This window comes from Odontesthes bonariensis, chromosome 23 (genome assembly GCF_027942865.1).
Source record: "Odontesthes bonariensis isolate fOdoBon6 chromosome 23, fOdoBon6.hap1, whole genome shotgun sequence".
Classification (NCBI taxonomy): Eukaryota; Metazoa; Chordata; class Actinopteri; order Atheriniformes; family Atherinopsidae; genus Odontesthes; species Odontesthes bonariensis.
This window is the reverse complement of record NC_134528.1, coordinates 17,683,170-17,701,063: the sequence shown is the minus strand read 5'-3', so window position 1 is coordinate 17,701,063 and position 17,894 is coordinate 17,683,170. Positions and strand designations below refer to the sequence as shown.

At 46.2% G+C, this 17,894-nt stretch overlaps 1 protein-coding gene across 1 annotated transcript; it reads left to right on the top strand.

Moving 5' to 3' along the window:
* Nucleotides 1-1,804: 1,804 nt before the first annotated feature.
* prr12a (proline rich 12a) lies at nt 1,805-17,886 on the top strand. Its single transcript, XM_075457828.1, has 15 exons — nt 1,805-2,940; nt 4,789-4,946; nt 5,364-5,525; nt 5,829-10,483; nt 10,895-11,122; nt 11,262-11,955; nt 12,123-12,604; nt 12,698-12,814; nt 12,998-13,131; nt 13,357-14,057; nt 14,185-14,304; nt 14,777-14,874; nt 15,255-15,386; nt 16,222-16,317; nt 16,510-17,886. Exons 1-15 carry the CDS (start codon nt 2,858-2,860, stop codon nt 16,642-16,644), a joined length of 7,995 nt encoding a protein of 2,664 aa, XP_075313943.1. The 5' UTR covers nt 1,805-2,857; the 3' UTR covers nt 16,645-17,886.
* Nucleotides 17,887-17,894: the final 8 nt, after the last annotated feature.

The following is a 17,894-nucleotide window of genomic DNA, read 5'->3' as shown; positions in this document are numbered from 1 at the left end:
TAAACAACATTTCTATAATTGGCAAACATTTTGGTCATGTGCAAAAATAAATAATTAATAACCTATCACAAGCAGCAGTTTCCTTGTCAGCCTCGAAGAAAAGTTGACATGACTTATGATTTTATTCTTCATACATACATACATACATACATATGTATATATAGATAAAGATATAGATATAAATGATCTCCTGTGGTTTGTCTCGTGCCATGTTCACTGTGATACAAAGCAAAATCCTTTACAGCAGAGAGATACTCCCAGATTAGAATATTTATTAATATACCCACTTTTAAAATATGTATAGCTCCTCCCAGTCCAAGGGTAATTGATGAGTGCCCCTCGATTCCAGATGGCATTCAGAACGAGCCCCATTATTTTATAAAATACTCGATTAGTCACATCAAAAACCAACCTTGGGGCTTGGGTGGATTTTGATTTTATATTTGGTTTTATCCGTCATATTCCAGGCAAAAAACAAAAAAAAAGGATTGTATCAAAGGACAATGGAGATGCTTTAAAAGCCATATTTAGCATCTTTATGTCAAATTTACTTAAATAGGTTAAATATAGCCGTTTCTTGGCACGTTTTTTTAATGACAAAATTTAACTTCTCCACTAGAGAGCAACAGACACTCAGAGAAGGATGAAATGTGTGGCAACTAGGCCTCTAACATAAATGTGACAAGAAAGAATGATGCTTTCAATAATGTTGAGTAGTGTAGATGCTCATTGAGACTACGTGATGGTTTTATGATACCTTCCCACTGCAGTCTGTTGGCTCGTATATGCAACTGGAGACACTGGCAGGCCAATATGACAGTCAAGCCAATTACGGTGTCTCAGAAAAACCACAATCAAGAGAAAAGCACCTCTCTCACTCAGTACCCAAAGATCCCTCCTAATTTATAATTACTGTAAAACCCAGTGTGCCATCTGCTGGTGTAAACAATCATGTGCAAGTTGAGTCTGCCAGACAGGTTATCCAAATAATAAGATTTACATTAAGGCAGTAAACAATAAAGGAGAAACATGGAAGGAATCTGAGAAACGAGCCCCAGCTTGGGCACAGATGTGTGACAAGAGATATAAAACAAGCACAAAGCGTTAATAAGCGGATGTTAAATAGTGGTTGTTTTCCATAAAATGTGCCACCATGTAGTCATTTTCCGTCTTTTCTTTTTGTTTATCATCGTTTTTGTTATTTTGGCCATTTTTCTTGTTTAATTTTGAGTATAATTTTAGTCATTTTTCCATTTACCTCTTGGGTTGTCTTGCATTACTGCTCATTTTGTATCTCATTTCTTTTTGTCTAACTGCATTCAACGTCGGTCCTATTTGTCTGGTTTTGTGTGTTTTTTCATTTCTAATGCTATTTCCCATCATATTCTTCATCCTTCTTTGCTGCCATTGTCTTACATTGGTCATTTCTGCATCTCTTTGTGGTTGTTTGCATTTCATTTTGGTCTCATTGTTGACATTGTATTTGTTTGTGGTTATTCCCCATCTTTCTGACTATCATATTGGGTCGTTCTGTTTCTCTGTATGTGATGTATTTTATTTTTGGGACAATACTAGGTGTCCCCTAACACCTTGTGCCCTGTGGGACCATCTTTCTATGTAGTGAATGCAGACGGATACGTGCTTACAGGTAGACTGCAGTATAATTAATAAATTAGGCATCTAACTAGAAACAGGAAAACAGAAAAACATTTCCTCCAAGAAATATGCTCATACCGTGTATGCATTTGCTAATTGAATCATGCAGGCAAATAAATCTGTTTATTTCATGATTTTTTTTATGTGTACTCGAATGCGTCTCAGCAAATCGCTGCGTACAAGGCGAACAGGTGGCTATTTTTTTTTGTAGATTAATAGTTATTCCATCAAAGGGATGAAAAGCAAGAAAAGCAAGCAGAGCTGGTTGGCAGACTGATCGCCGGTGAATGGAGGTCACAGCAGACACTGAGTGAGTCTCGGCGGTGAGACACAGAGGGGGAGAGGGAGGACGGACAGCGGCTAGCCGCCTTCAAAAATGGCGTCTCCGGAGGAAAATGAGTAAAAAATATTAAAACGCGGCCTGCTTTCTTTATATTTCCTCGTTCGGTTTTTATATGTATTCGTATTTTGGTGGAATTCTCTTCAGCGAGAACAACCTCGTCGTCGCTTTTACATGAATGGCCGTGAAAGAAAAAAAGGGGAGCGCGTATTTGGGGAAATAAAAGCAGTCCAGTTTTATTTTGATGCGTCGTTACTGACAGCTAGCATCTGCTGCTAGCCCCACAGCTCTGCTCCGGAGGGGGGTGGGAACGATTTGCATGCAAAGAAAAAAGGATTTTCAAATTGGGGATTTCTTTGCTCGCCCATGGGGAATGATTGCTACCAACGTGGCCCGTCGATTGCCATCTTTTCTAGAGCTAGCAGAATAGCAATAACTAGCCTGAAGAAAGGGGAGGAGAGACGGTGAAAAGGGACGCATTCAAGTCAAATGTTTAAAAGAAATTCGCCCATCACCGACCAAATCCGCGGCATCTTCATCATGACCGTGACTGATTTTAGACCAAATCTGCATTCGAGGAAATGATAAAGGCGAAAGGCGCAGGAAAAGGAGAAAGACTGTCTTTTTTTGGAGGTGGTTGGATTATAACCCCGTAGACCCCCCTCTTTTTTTCATCCAGCTTTCTCCTCCTCCCCACCATTTCTCTTTCAATATGCTGTTTTCCACTCCTGAGGACTTGCTTATGAAACCGGGGAAAATAGCCTGAAAACGAGAACGGGAGAGTCTGGATTTTTTTCCGTATTGTGCCCTGCGACGTTCTCGTTGCTTTCATCCTCGTCGCACTCACTGTTCAACACATAAATGGATAGAAATTACCCGGGAACAGGATTTGGTGATTTGGGCGCAGGAGCAGGATGGAGTTACGACAGAACGGCAAAAGCAAGGTATGCATTGGATTCAGACAATGTGCATGCATCAGTGGTACTTTGCAGCGCACGGTGTGACCCGTGTAAACAAATTGAAGCCATCGGCTTCAAATGTACCTCCGTGCCTTACAATTATGTGCCGTGCATTGTCATCCAAACAGTTGCATAGTAATAATATTATAAACAGGAATGGATGAGTGTGTGTCGTGGGGGTGGGCGGGGTGGAGAAAGGAAAGGTTGGGGAAATGAATTGAATGTGATTGACAGACATGGGTTTTAGGTGGACCTGGCGGGGTGGAGGTGGGGGATGTCTGGAGTGTCCATTGGAATTATTGTTCCCTGTGTGCAGGCCTGGACACAGACCCTGATAGATAAATTCATAGGATTGATAGGAACTGCGAAGAGTGCAGACGCAGCAAACCCCTCACAGCAGCCCCCCTGACAGACATCAACAAGATGAACTGATGCATATTAACAGAGAAGATGCCTTTAATTAAAAAATGTTTTTTTTCAATTGCCACACTATGAAGCCAGCAAAAAGATAGGAATCTTTAATATGGACCGATGCTACTTTGTCAAAATTGAGTTTCTGAGTGCTTTTTTTTTTTTTTTTTTTTTTTTTCTCCTTTTCCCCCAAGCAATTTCTAGATCATTGCTGATGGGGTTTGAATGGTTTTGGTTGATTCGTGTTCATTTGCATAATACAGCTGTGCCAGATTCCTTCTGCATCAATCTTGCAATGTGCTGTCTGCCTCAAATAAAAAACCAAAGACGGCGCATATGCATGAGACGAGGATGAAAAGTGCCCGAGCAGTGCGAAGCAGCTCTGTCTTTTAGCTTCAGTTAGCCTGCGAGCTAGCACTGTGTTGCAGGGAAGTCAGCTAAGGCCTGTCTGTGCACGCAAACATCGTTACTCCTTTTGGAGCCGCACATGTGATGCTCAAGCCAGCATTTGGCTGTGGGGTCGTACTCAAAAGCCAACATGCTGCTTTTCTTTCTTTTTTTTTTAAATTTTATTTAAATATTTTTTGAATGAACAAGCCCGGCTAGTTGCTGGTGCTTGCGTGCAGCTTAGCATACATTTGCGTCGACATGCACCGTCCAGTTGTTAGCCTCATCACCGTAACAATTAGTGGTCACAGACATGTTAAATTTTTTATCATTGATTTGAATTGAGGAAGTTAATTTTTCCACTCGGTCCAATTGTGCGTTTTGATACCCCGTGCTTTCATTATACGCAAGCTTGGCCTCGCAGTTTGGGCCTTGTCTCTGCATTTTTCACCACAGCTGCTGCTAAACGGTGCTACCAGCAGCGTAAATGCTAGCATGTTATCTGGCCAGGCAGCCACGCATTTCATCTGTCTTCAGTAAATCAGAATTGCACCACTGGGAAACCTTTTGAGATGATGAAAAACTTTATTTAGTTTGCACATTTTCAAACCATGGATTTGCTGGGCCCCGTGACTCCATTGTGATCATTACAAATTAAATGCCCCCTTTTATTTGTGCTTGGTGCTGCTTGTTTGATAGATTTGCAACGACTGTAACAAGTTTTTGGTGTAATGACCAGGGTTCTAATTGTGTTCTTCTTCAGTAATAAATTGGTTTCTTAAGGGTGTTTGGTTTTCACTTGCTTAAAAGCTCTAAGTAGAATATGGAGATCAAATTAATTAGACTTAAAATCTCATGTGTGAGTTCTTTTAATTGAAGTGCAATTTAGTTGTGCATCAGATTTTGTGTATTGTGAAATTAACCAGCTCTTAATCTATACTCAAGGGTCACATTTTGGGAACAGATTAGATTTATGTAAATAATACTCAGAGATTAATGACACTTCCACAATCCCCCTCTCCCCTTCCTTCCTAGTCTTGTATATGGGAGTTCCAGATCATCCCACCCGGAGTCTGAGCTCCTTCACAGACAAGCCTACGCCACCCCACACCCTCTGCAGGGCTATGCCACCAATCACCACCCAGGGAGCTCTAGCCAAGGCGGGGCTTGGGGAGCAGCTGGACGGAGTTTGGGTAAGATAAATGTCATACCTTCCATGTCACCACCATAAGGGGCCCTTGCAATGAATTATTGTGTCTGTCCATGCAGGCCCTGGTAGATTATTGTCACTGAAAAATGTGCACATTATAGCTCAATTGAGTCAAAGCCCTGGATGCCAAAGCCAGCATACGTTCCTAAAGAATTTTGCCAGCGTCTTATGGGTTGATTCCACCAACAGTGATTCGTGTGCATATAACATATAACTGCTTCATATGTTTGAACAGGCTCATCTGTTAAAATGTTCATTTTAGGAGAAGATTAAATGTAGTTTCCCCAGTTATTTGGTTCAAACTTTTCCCCTATTTATTCACGTTTGTTCAAGTTGCCTTAAATATTTACATTTCTAAGCCTATAATCATTTTTTGTGGTTCTGTTATCCCTTCTTAAAGGTCTGTCGGGGCTTTTTGACACTGGCCTGCACCATGCCAGCCCCTCTGCCCCCGATGCCTCGGTGATGAATCTGATCTCAGCCTTGGAGTCCCGAGGTCCCCAGCCTCCGCCCTCTGCCTCCTCCCTTCTCTCACAGTTCCGCACACCATCATGGCAGACAGGTGGGGCCATGATAGATCTTCCCTGATGTGTTGACATTCAAACAGTTCCAATGTCAATATGACATTTGAAAAACCTCCTGATGTCTGGCTACGTTATTATTCCATCAGTGCGAGTTTCTGAGCATTCATTTGTAAAATGAAACATTCCACTGTACTTTTTGATAGTCCTACATTTGAATACACACACAATAATCTTTTGTTATTTTCTGATTTTTCTTTTATTATTTTTTTTATTTTTTTCTAGGGTTTGAATGATAGGTTGGTGGTTACTAAGTAATTTCCAATGTCTTCCTTTCCTAACAGCGATGCACACGCCTGCTCCTCCTGAACTTTTCATCTCTGGAGCCCTTCCTGGCTCTGGATCCTTCCCTTCCTCTTCAGCTCTGTCAGCATATCAGCATCCAGCATCCTTCCCCAGCCGCTCTTTCCCTGCCACCTCCCTTTCCCTCCAGGACACACCCACATTTAGTCCTACATCCAATGGTCTCCTCTCTCCACATGATCCCCTAATACACATCAAAGCCCCCTCCCAGTCGAGTCTGGGTTTTGATAGACTCCTGTCCTCACAGGGTGCTGCTGCAGCTGCATACAGGGGCAGCCAGGATCCCACGGGTGCCACCGCAGCCCAGGCGTCCTCTGCCAGGCACCTGCAGTCGCACCAGTTTAATCTGCTGTCATCACAGCTACAGGATCAATCCTCCCAGCTGTATAATCCATCAGTCTTTTCCTCTGCCCAGCCCCAGCCTCAGTCCCAGGCGCAGTCAAACTCTGCTCAGGAGAGGGCCGTGCCCCGACAGGACAGCGTTATTAAGCACTACCAGCGGCCCACGCCAGCTCAGTCGCAGCTTTCGTCCTCAGCCGCCCACTCTCTTCAGCACTACCTCAGCTGTGGAGGGGCGGGGTACCAACAGATTGCCACCCACCACAGGCATCCTGGCCTTTCTTGTAGCCCGTTAGGTGACCAGAGCCCCTCATCTGACCACAAGCCCACCTCTCGCACTGAGCAGTATCGGCCAATCATTCAGCCTCCCTATTCCTCATCCTCATCCTCTTCCTCTTCATCAGCTGGAAAAGGTGCCAAAAGCAGCTCGAGCAGTGGCTATTCTTCTGGCAGTTCTGCATCCTCCTCAAGAACTCCTCACACGCCCCCTTCTGCTTCTTCAACCTCCTCTTCTTCGTCCTCTTCTTCTGCCACTTCGGGGGCTCATCCTTCCAACTCAATTCCCACCTCAAGCTCTAGTGCAGCTCCTTCTAGGCAACAGCCACCCCCCCAACCGGCTCCGCCTCCCCCTGCTTCTCAGCAGCAACAGCCCCCTGCAACGTCCACCTCAGCTCCCCAGTCTCTCCCCAAATCCTGCCTGTCTGGATATGGCTCTCCTGTGCCCCCAGTAAAGACCCCTACCTCTGCTCTTACTGGTCAGACACCACCTCAACAACAGACACAGTCATATTCCCCCAACCAGCCCCCTCCATCCCACCTGGCTCCGTCCTATGGAGGTTTTAGTTCACCGCAAGCCCAAGACTTGAGCTCTGGTACTGGTGGGAAGGGCTATGGGAGTTTAGGTGGGCGAAGCCAGTCCTATTCCACTGATTTATATGGAGCTGATTCCGCATATGGATCACTTCCATCTTCTCTTGGTGGAGCTGGGAGCCCGTCACTAGGCTATGGAGCCCCAGGTCACTCACCTGCCCTTTTAAGGTCAAGCGGTTCATCAGGTAGTGGAGCATCTGGGGGAGGAAGCAGCAGTGGCACAGGGAGCGGCAACTCTGGGTCAGGGGGAGGAGCTGGAAATTCTATGACCAACGAGAGAGGTGGAGGTGGCAGTGGTGGAGGCTCGTATCATATTCCAGATTCCAGCCCCTCTCCATCAGGCAACTCGGGCATCATTCGTCCAGGGTTGCACTCCCCGGTGCCAAACTGCCCTAATCAGTCTCCAGGAGGTACAGGCTCAAACAAATACATTTCCTCGGTTCTCTCGCCTACTTTTCTATCCTCCCCACAGGGCTTCCCTGACACCAGAGGCCCAACCTCCCAGCCTCAGTCATATCATTCCACCTCCTCTAAAACAAAGGCGGACACTTCAATGTTAGGAGTGGGCTCCCAGAGATCCCAAGAGGAAGTGGATGATGACGACGAGTTCTTGATCCAGCACCTGCTTCAAGCCCAAGCAAGTCCTTCTCCTCAGACTGCTCATCACCATCCACAACAACAGCCCCAACAGACATCTCAGCAAACACAGCCTCAGCCCCAGTCAGTGCCCCCAACCACTGATTCAGGGAAAGGGATGAGTTATGATATGGGTAAGACCTCTGAGGAGAGGTACCACCCACAGAGTGTTATACGTACCCACAGTGCCACATCTACCGCCGGAGTTGGAAATGCAGGTTCTGGAGGGTCCATCTCAGGGCTGGACAGCCAGCTGGAGATGTCACTAAAGAAGCAACAGCAGCAGCATCAACAACACCATCATCAACAGCAGCAAAGGAACGAGAGATCTGTTGGGAGCAGCAGAGGCAGTGGTGGCAGAGCCAGTGCTGAACAAGTGCACTCTCACCTCCATCACCATGACAACCTTGGCTCAGTTGTCCACTATGGTCGGGGTGACCCATACACCCAGCACTCCCTTGCTCCTCAACACTCCTCACACAGTCAACATCTGTCCTCACACTCGCAGATGCCACCTCACACCCAATTGGAGCTCCAAAAGAAGCCGCAGGAGCGTGCAGAAATCCCTTATCCTCGGAAAACACCGGAGCTCCAGCAGCAGCATTCTCAGTCTCAAGCTGCTGCGTCACTTATGGACTCTCCCACTGATCAGTCTCGTCAGCCACCACACCTGCTCCAGTCAGTGCTGTCCCACACCACCCGCAACAAACTGGAGCCTCATCAGCAACACCACAAGATGGACTCCCACCAACAACATCAACAGCAGCACCACAAAATGGACTCGCATCGCCAACACCAACAGCACCAGAAGATGGACTCCCATCAGCATCAGCAGCACCATAAAATGGACTCTCATTCCCAACAGCAGCAGCACTCAATGAGCCAACAACAAGCTGTAATGGAAAGTGCTGGTGGGAGACTCGGCTCGAGCAAACATCAAACTCAGGCGCAGTCCCAAGCCACCCAGCTCCAGCTTCAGCTGCAGTCCCAAGCTTTGGAGGTGGCTGCGGCTCACTACAACCACGGGCCACATCAGCACGAACCGAGCCAAGTGAAACAGAGCTCAGTGGTCTCGTCCTTGGACATGCTTGAGCGCTCCCTTTCTCAGACCTCCAGCACAGATGTTGGTGTCACAGAAGACCGACGCGGTGGACCAGGCAGTGCAGGGAGGAGCGGAGGTAGTGGTGAGCGCCACAGACAGCAGCAGGAGCCACAGAGGCAGCACCCACCCCACCATCACCCACAGCAAACCCATCACCCGCAGCAACACTCAGCCTCTGAGCTCCACTCCTTCCTCACCGAGCCCGATATCGGCTTATCTGCCCCGTCCCACATGCACCATCTTTCACAGCATCATGCGCAGCAACAGCAGCACCCAACCTCTCAACACCAACAAACCCACTCTCACCACCCTCACACCCAACCCCACCCGCAGCAACCTCCTCACCCTCACCACATACCCCCACCTCCTTCCTCAACCCACCCCCAGCCTCAGTCTGACCCGCAACCACTTTCAAGCCAGCTCACTCCTCAGCAGAGCCAGCTGGACCAACAGCGCTCAGAACACCAGTTTGACACAGTCAGCCCAGTGGAGAAAGCAGACCAGAGTCAACAAAGCAACCGCTTTGTACCCTTAACCTCTATCTGCTTTCCTGACTCTCTCCTTCAAGATGAGGACCGCTCTTTTTTCCCTGGGATGGAAGACATGTTTTGTGCAGAGGACTACAAGTCTAGCTGCACTGGTGGTGCAGGACCAGGTCAGGAAGAGATGAATGAAGGCCACGCTGGGCAAGAAGGAATGGATTCCATGAAAGCTGGACAGAGTGGAGGGGGAGCTGGGGGGAGTAGTGGCCCTAGTTATGACATAATGGGTCACCACGGTGGAGATCAGGGTTATGAACCATACTGTCATGGTCTGGAAGAACCCAACAACAACGCCATGACTCTGGATTTAGACTCTCTCAAAACACATGAGCTCCCTTCCACTGTCAACACGGAGCAGTTGGGCTTGATACAGTCTCAGGCCTCAGCTATGGGTATGGGCCCCAGTGCAGCTGGTCCCAACAACTCTGGAGCTAAAATGTCTTCTGGCCCTGGAGGAGCTAACTCAGGAGCAGGTTCTGGAGGCCTCCAGTCTCCGATATTTTGTTCCTCTCGTCCGAAGAAGCTCCTCAAATCCAGCTCTTTCCATCTGTTAAAGGAGCGCAGGGACCCCAACACATTGCCCAAGAAAAGTTACGCTCAAGAATATGAGTTTGAGGATGATGAGGATAAAGCTGACCAGCCGGCCGACATTCGGTTGAACAGCCGCCGGCTGCCCGATCTATTACCAGATCTGGTGTCCAGCTGCAGAAAGGGAGGAGGTGGATCACTCAGCCCTTTGATGGGCGATATAGACTTTTACCACTCTTCTGGTTACTCGTCTATGGGCTCTCACGCTATTCTGCCCCCAGAGGGACCCAAAAAGAGAGGCCGAAAGCCCACGAGGCCAAAAAGAGAGGGTCCCCCAAGGCCAAGAGGCAGACCTCGTATCCGCCCTATGCCCGAGCCATACACCTCACGAGGCATGCTGGGGGATATGGGGGCAACTACAGTTGGAGGGGGATTCAGTGTGGAGGGACGAGGTCGGGGCAGGGGCCGCGGAAGCCGAGGTCGAGGAGGAAGGAGGGAGGATATGTACATGGAAATAAGTGGGAAGGAGCAGGATCAGATGCACTCCCATCACCTCCATCAGCAGCTCCATCACCAGCCCCAGCAGCAGCAGCAACATGAGCCCATCCCACCTCTCAAGGTCAGTAGCTTAATGAAAAAAAAACAAAAAAAAAGCATTGAAATCATCAGGTTCAATTCTGCTCAATTTAAAAATGAACTATTGTTATTGAAGCTGGAAGTGTTAGCTTGTTGAAGCCTTTACAAAAACACAGATAAGAGGTGGTTCACATGAGCCTTTCCTGTAAGTTAATTATGAACTTGTGGGATAGAAGTGAGAGTCAGCCACTGCCTGTTTGTTAACTGTGCAGGGTTGCTTTTTATTGAACTCTGTTAGTCACATTCTGCGTTAGGCTCAGTCTGTCTGTACTGTGTTTGATGTTATCAAAATTAAAAAAAAATAGGATTAGTGACACTGTAGATTTTACATTATTATTATTATTATTATTATTATTATTACAGTATATCACTGTTTTTCTTTGTTTTCTTACAGATCAAGTTACCAATTGGCACCCTGTCCTCCTCTGACGCCTTGCTAAGGACAGACTCTTTGTCTGGCACCGACCCTGCTTTGTCAGACGGTTCAGTTGGCTCAGCTCCCTCTCTTGGTTTAAGTCCCGGACCCCCTTGCAGCACTGAAAGCAACAGAAGTCAGGACAAGAACAAACAGAAAAACCAGATGATAAGTGAAGGAGTGGATGAAGAGGGACTGGAGGAAAGGGTAATGGCTATGGGATTAGATTCTTACTATGCTAAGCAGAGAATGTTTAAAACGGTATGATATTGAATTCAGATGGATATAATAGCTGTGGAGTTCACTATTTTAGCTGAGTCATAGTCTTTGTCTTGTTTCTTCTCAGGTGGATGAGAAGGACTCCGAGTCCAAGGCTGGTTTTGTCGCTTCATTTTTGGACTTCCTCAAGACTGGGAAGCGACCACCAGGTTTGGACATCTCACCAGGAATGGAACCTGACAATGGTGAAACTTCCCCCTGTAAAGCAGGAGGTCTGCGCCCACTGTCTCCTGCACCACCTCCCCCTCCACCACCACCTCCTTTCGGGGATGGTGAGGGGAATGGGGGTCTGGCTTTGGGCAACTGCCCCAGCCCCAAGCGCTTAGAGGATGAGCTAAAGAGGAACCTGGAGACCTTGCCGTCTTTCTCCTCAGATGAGGAGGATTCGGTCGGAAAGAACCAGGACCTCCAGAAGAGTATCTCCTCGGCCATTTCTGCTCTGTATGATACTCCTCAGCTAACCTCAAACATCCAGGCCCCGTTACCTCCTTCCCCTCCCCAGCCTCAGACTCAGCCCACTCAAGACCCTCTTACCCCCACAATGCAGCCGCCAACCCTAAGTCCCCAGCCGACTGTGCATACCCCCCACACCCAGCCCCAGTCTAATGAACCCGATGTCCTTCAGCCAGAAGATGGGGACATGGAAGAGGGCAAGGAGGAGGAGAATGAAGAGGAAAGAAGCACAGCAGGGGACGAAGAGAGTGATATAACGGAGGAGAGGGAACCTCAACTGGAAACCCTGGGTGCTCCTACGCTTGATGGTAAAGTTTGAATTGTTTTATTTGTCATTTCTCATCTCATTTTCTTTCACATGGCATTCTCCTCTTTAGGAATGTTATTCTTATTTTTTCAAAAATGTCTCAATATGTATTTGTTAAAAACCTTGAATTTGACTGAACTTGATTTCCTTGTCTGTCATTCCTTCCAGCTCCTCTAACTGAAATTTCACCAGAGCCAGAAACTCCTGAACCTCCCTCTGTCCCTCCATCTCCTGCCTCATCCTCCTCTCCTTCTCATTCCCCCCTCCCTCCCCTCTCGCTGCCCTCACCCGTACCTCCACCAGAGGAACAACAGGAGGAATCCCAGCCTCCAAGCCCCGTTGCTCCTGCATCACCTTCAACGCCACCTCCTCCACCCGCTGTTGTCCCCCAGCCTGCGACTCCCCCTCCAGCCTCCCCTCCTCCCCCAGCCTCAATTCAGAAGGAGTCTCCCATGCCGTCGCCAGAGTCCCCCGCCTCTCCCGAAGAGCCTCCAGCTCCTAAGATCACCTCGCTGCACCTCGCCCAGAAGCAAGAAGATGCTGCCATTGTTGGAGAGAGTGAGGAGGATGAGAGCGAGAGCGGAGGGGAGGGTATCTTCAGAGAGAGGGATGAGTTTGTGGTGCGGGTGGAAGACATTCGAACTCTCAAGGTATCTGTGGAAAAAAATACAAGTTAAAAAAGCAGTTAGACATGTTTGTTTTTGTCTAAATGACTGAACCATGTGTCATGCATTTGTGCACAGCTGGCTCTGCAGACTGGCCGTGAGCCTCCGCCCATCTGGAGGGTGCAGAAAGCTCTGCTGCAGAAGTTCAGCCCAGAGATCAAAGATGGGCAGAGACAGTTCTGTGCCACAAGCAACGTAAGTTCACCCCCCGAGCGCTCTGCGATCTAACCACACCTGTAAACAGTTTATGTGGAAGCTGTTTGAAGTTTCAGCTCGAAAGGACTATGGTTTATGCAGGGATTTTATATTTGTCGTGTCGATCTTTTGTCACAGAGTTTTGCCATTCTATTAAATCTTGAAACTTTGTTTCTGGTTTAGTATCTCGGCTACTTTGGAGACGCTAAGAGGCGGTACCAACGAATATATGTGAAGTTTCTGGAAAATGTCAACAAGAAAGATTATGTCAGAGTGTGCTCTCGAAGACCGTGGCGCAGAGCCACACCTGCTCTCAGGTACTTCAATTTGTTTTCCCTTTCGAATCCTCAGCATATTAAACAGAGCATTACTTAAACATGGTGATGATTTAGCCACCTAAAACCCAATTTCTTTGAGTTTTGTGTAGTAAAGTTTTTTTTATTTTTTAAAAAGTGACAATTGCAGGGAAATCCATGTGATACTGGAAGTAAGACTGAGTGTATTCATATTGTTGTTCAACTTTAATTTCCCTATGTCCACAGACGGCAATCTCTACCTAGAATGGCATCCCCTCCTGCTATCCAGGCGCAACCAAGAGTGACGGAGAAAGAGGAACGAGTGGCTCCACCAGTCCAGCGTGAGCAGAGGGAGAAAACGCGAACAACGACCGCAGCAACAAAAGAACACCGGGAGAAGGAGCTTCCAGCTGTGCCAAAAGCCAAGGAGGAGAAGAAGGACACGGACCCTGAGAGAGAAAAGGAGAAGGCAGAGAAGCGAGTTCAACCGCATCAGGAGAAGGCGGAGAAGAGGGTACAACTGCAGCAGGAGAAGGCGGAGAAGAGGGTACAACTGCAGCAGGAGAAAGCAGAGAAGCGAGTACATTCGCAACAGGAGAAAGCGGAAAAGCGAGTACAGCAGGAGAAAGCGGAGAAGCGAGCACATACGCAGCAGGAGAAAGCGGAAAAGCGAGCACATACGCAGCAGGAGAAAGCGGAGAAGAGGTTACACTCGCAGCAGGAGAAGGTAGAAAAGCGCATTGGCGCCACAGACCGTGGTAGAGCAAAGGAAGACAAGAAACCCGCAGAGAGGAAGGAGAAGGCTGAGCGACCACCCAAGTCCAAGCCAGCCAAAGTGAAGGCGGAACCACCACCCAAAAAGAGGAAGAAGTGGCTGAATGTACCTTCATCAGTACCGTCGTCATCTGATTCTGACTCCTCTGATGAGCCTGCCAGTGAAAATGAGAGTGAGATGGCATTTTTGATTATTTTTGCTTGCATTTTAACTCGTTTATTTTTTTTACGTTTGAATTGTAAAACGAGGTGACAGAGGGTCCATTGGATAGTTTTAAACTCTAGCTCTTGTCCACTCAGTGCCTGTGAAGGGCGGCGTGAACAACCGTGCCATGAGGGAGATGTTCAGGAGCTACGTTGAAATGCTGGTGAGCACAGCCCTGGACCCGGACATGATCCAAGCTCTGGAAGACACAGACGGTGAGAACGGCACACACTCCATCCTAAACGGTTTCCTGTGGGAGAATTTCTCCAACCTCACCTGACTTGCCTGTCTAATGGCATGATTTATGCAGCTTAAATGTCTGCATTGACACAGTTGTATAGAGGCATTTGGTTGGTGTTTTTTGCAAAAGTGGGACCTTGGGGCAAGTTACGTAAAACGCAACTACCACTGACGAGTGTCGGCTGCCAAATTTAGGCCAGCTGGACAAACTGCCCCCAGAGTAGGGTTGGATTTGTTGACTGTTCCGCATCCATATTTAGCTGAATCTTTACATGGGTTTTTTCAAATCCACATTAAAAAGGTGTGACAGGTTGGAGAGAAGCCCTGGGATTGCAAATGGATCTGTAGTCAGAAAGAGCTGCTTTGAATTTGCCCTTGGTATTAAAATGATTGGCAGATGTGTGAATGATGACTAATGAAACCTCCTTCAACTTGATTGGTCATCAGATGAGCTCTACCTCCCCCCAATGAGGAAGATTGACAGCATTATAAGCGAACAGAAGAGAAGGTTGTTGAGGAGAGTCAGCATGAGCTCTCAACACCAGGTAATCTGCTGCTCCTCTCTGAGATGCCATCTTTGAACTTTAGAGTTGTTTTTTGTTTGTTTTGCATTGTAGTGTGTTTTATTGATTTACATTTACAGGATATTAGTGAAATGTATGAATGTCTGTGGTGCAGGAAACTAATGTGGACTGCTGTTAAATGGTCCAGCAGAGCACATTTAACAATCCGAGGCTCACTGATAAACTGTAATGCATTAATGTAAGGGGAAAAAACCTATTTTTCCAGTTTTCCATGTTGCTTTTTTTAGCTGTTCTAAGTTCATATTAGCTTTTTGCTTTGATCTATTTTAAATTGAAACACGCAATTTCGCATAAAGGTTGTCTAATGCCCCGTTTTTGACTATCTGACTTCTCCTTTACAGGAGGTACTTCACGCTTACCCCCAAATAATTATAGACCCCCTGGACAACGGAGTGGTGAGAGTGCGGCTAAGTGGTGACGCTTACAACCGTAAGACCCTCAACAGAGTCAAGAAGACCCTGCCTAAACCACAGGTAGGCATGTGGGAGAGCTTTTTCTGAGTGAGATGTCACTCAGAACATTGGAGACCCTCGCATATCTGGAATAACCAGGGAAAGTAGCATCTTGAAATGACTTTGCTTCTTTGAAAGCTGCGAGCCATGTGGCGCCAAGAAATGCTGGATCCAGACCTGGCCAAGATATACAAAATCGATCAGCACCGGTTTCACAGCCAATTATCAAATATTAGCATAGCTAATTTGCTATCGTCCACGCGCTACGAATTCTGCGCTGCACTTTCTCATCCTAATTTAACAGTGTTTCAAGTTATAGTTATATAGTACTATAGTTATAGTACTTGCACAGATGCACAAAGCTCCTTCCTTGTGATCCTGGCCAGGTCTTTCTACATCCACTTGGGTATTGGACAAAATATTAAACAGCCACAAACCTACAGTCCAAACTTATCTGGACTGGACTAATGCTATTAAATGTGGATCAGGTTCTGTCTGGGACTTGAGTTCTCAAATATTTGCACATCAGTACCAACCATACTTCTGCGAACAGCTGTGGGACAAGTTTAACCTATGACCGGGTAATTGTGACATTTGTGGGGGGGGGGGATTTCAAACTGGTAGCATAATAATGGGGAAATGTAGATACTGAAACCATGGCTTTGACAAAATTAACCAGTACGGTAAGAGAGTAACACCTGCTGCAAGTTTCCATGCCTGCTACTTTCTGCTACTTTTTTTTGTTTTTTAACCCCAGACTGACATAGAATTTAGCAGAAGTCTTCTTTTTTTTTTTTTTTTCTTGAATTCATTTTGATATGATTAATAATCAACTTTTTTTTTTTCTCTCTTATAGGACCTCAAACTGTCATCTGAGACATACCGTGTCTACAGTCTCTACCACTCCTTGCATCACTATAAATACCACACCTTCTTACAGTGCAAGAAAGAGGTGAGCAGGCGTATCTCTGGGATCTTTAAACGCTCTAGTCATATTAGACATGTTTATCAGCACATTGCTGCGGTCGAGCGGCCATATGCTTTCCTCTTTTTTTTTTTTTTTTTTTTTTTTTTTGGCTTGGAGCCCTGATTTGTTCACAGCTGTGTTTTTTTTTTGTTTTTTTTTCTCGTTCCACTTTTTCAGACCAACACCATTGAGCAGGCAGCAGAGGACCCGGGCCAAGAGGAAGTAGTGCAGCAGTGCATGGCCAACCAGGGCTGGCTGGACACCCTCTTTAGCTCCTTCATCGAGCTGCTCACACTCAGCACCAAAGTCTGAGTCAGCCTAATAAATAGAGAGACAATGACTTAAAGTAAGCAGATTTAAAAAAAGAAAAAAAAAACATACATGGAAAGAAATGGATCCCGCTGTACAGTCCCCTAACCCTCTTCAAAATTCTTCAGATCCGAGGATACATTTTTAAGGCCCTTAACGAACACAGAAGGGTCTGTTGTGACCTCGGACGCTGGCCTTTGTCGTTTTATTTTTCTTGTTGTTGATCAGTGACTAAAATGTCTTACGTTGTGAGAAGGCGACCCCACCGGATCAGGGGGTCACTGGAGGCTAAAGAGGGAATTGTCCATTGATGAAAAGGGAGAGACGCAAGATGGAAGGACAAAGAGGAGGAGCTGTAACACCAAGTCGACGGAGGAGCCTCTGACATCTTGTTAACTGTGTGTCATAAAGACAATAGTTGAAAGAGAAACTGTTACCGCTTAGTTTTTACATAAATTATTTTTTTGAAAAGACTAACATCAGCTGTTGGCTTTTGAAAAGAGTGGGAGAGGGTGAGAATGCTTTTTAAACTGCGTGTAGAGTGTGCTGTGAGCAGCGTGATCATGGACTCGTCCACGGTGGAAAAACATGGAAAGTGTTAATAAATGCTCTGTCGCTCTGTCATTCTGTGCTACGTGGAGGGCAGCACCAGTCCGCTGTGTGATAATATATAAACACATTTTTATTATTTATATGAGGAGGTTTTTAACTTAAACTCTCACAAGCGCTGGTTTGCTGCCCTGACATTTAAAAAAACAAACAAAAAAAAAAAAAACTTTTTATTTTCCACAGGATCAGTATACAATCATAACCCACATATCTAAGTCGTCTTCCCCTCTATACAGAAGAACAGACGTGGAGACAGAAATATTGTATTAAATACAGTGGGTGTAAAATAGCTAAAAAGGAAGAAAAAAAAAGGAGAATGGCAAAATCTATTTGAAACTTAACATTGTTGTGCTTCAGTTCAATCATCAGTCATGCAGGTGCAAAGAAAAAGAACTATCCCTTTCCCATGCGGGAAGAAGGAGTATAAATAAGTAATATTTAAAGAGGAAACAGTCATTTCATTTTTATCATTTTGATGTTTGTGCATACTATGACTTATTTTGAAAACAATCTAATTTTCCATAAAAAAGGAAAAAAAGATGTGTAAATATTGTACAGTTCTTGATGAAATTCTTTGTCCTGTACATTAACTCTCCTGTATTTGAGAAATGAATAAAACCTACAAAGAACAAATGGTTTAATTT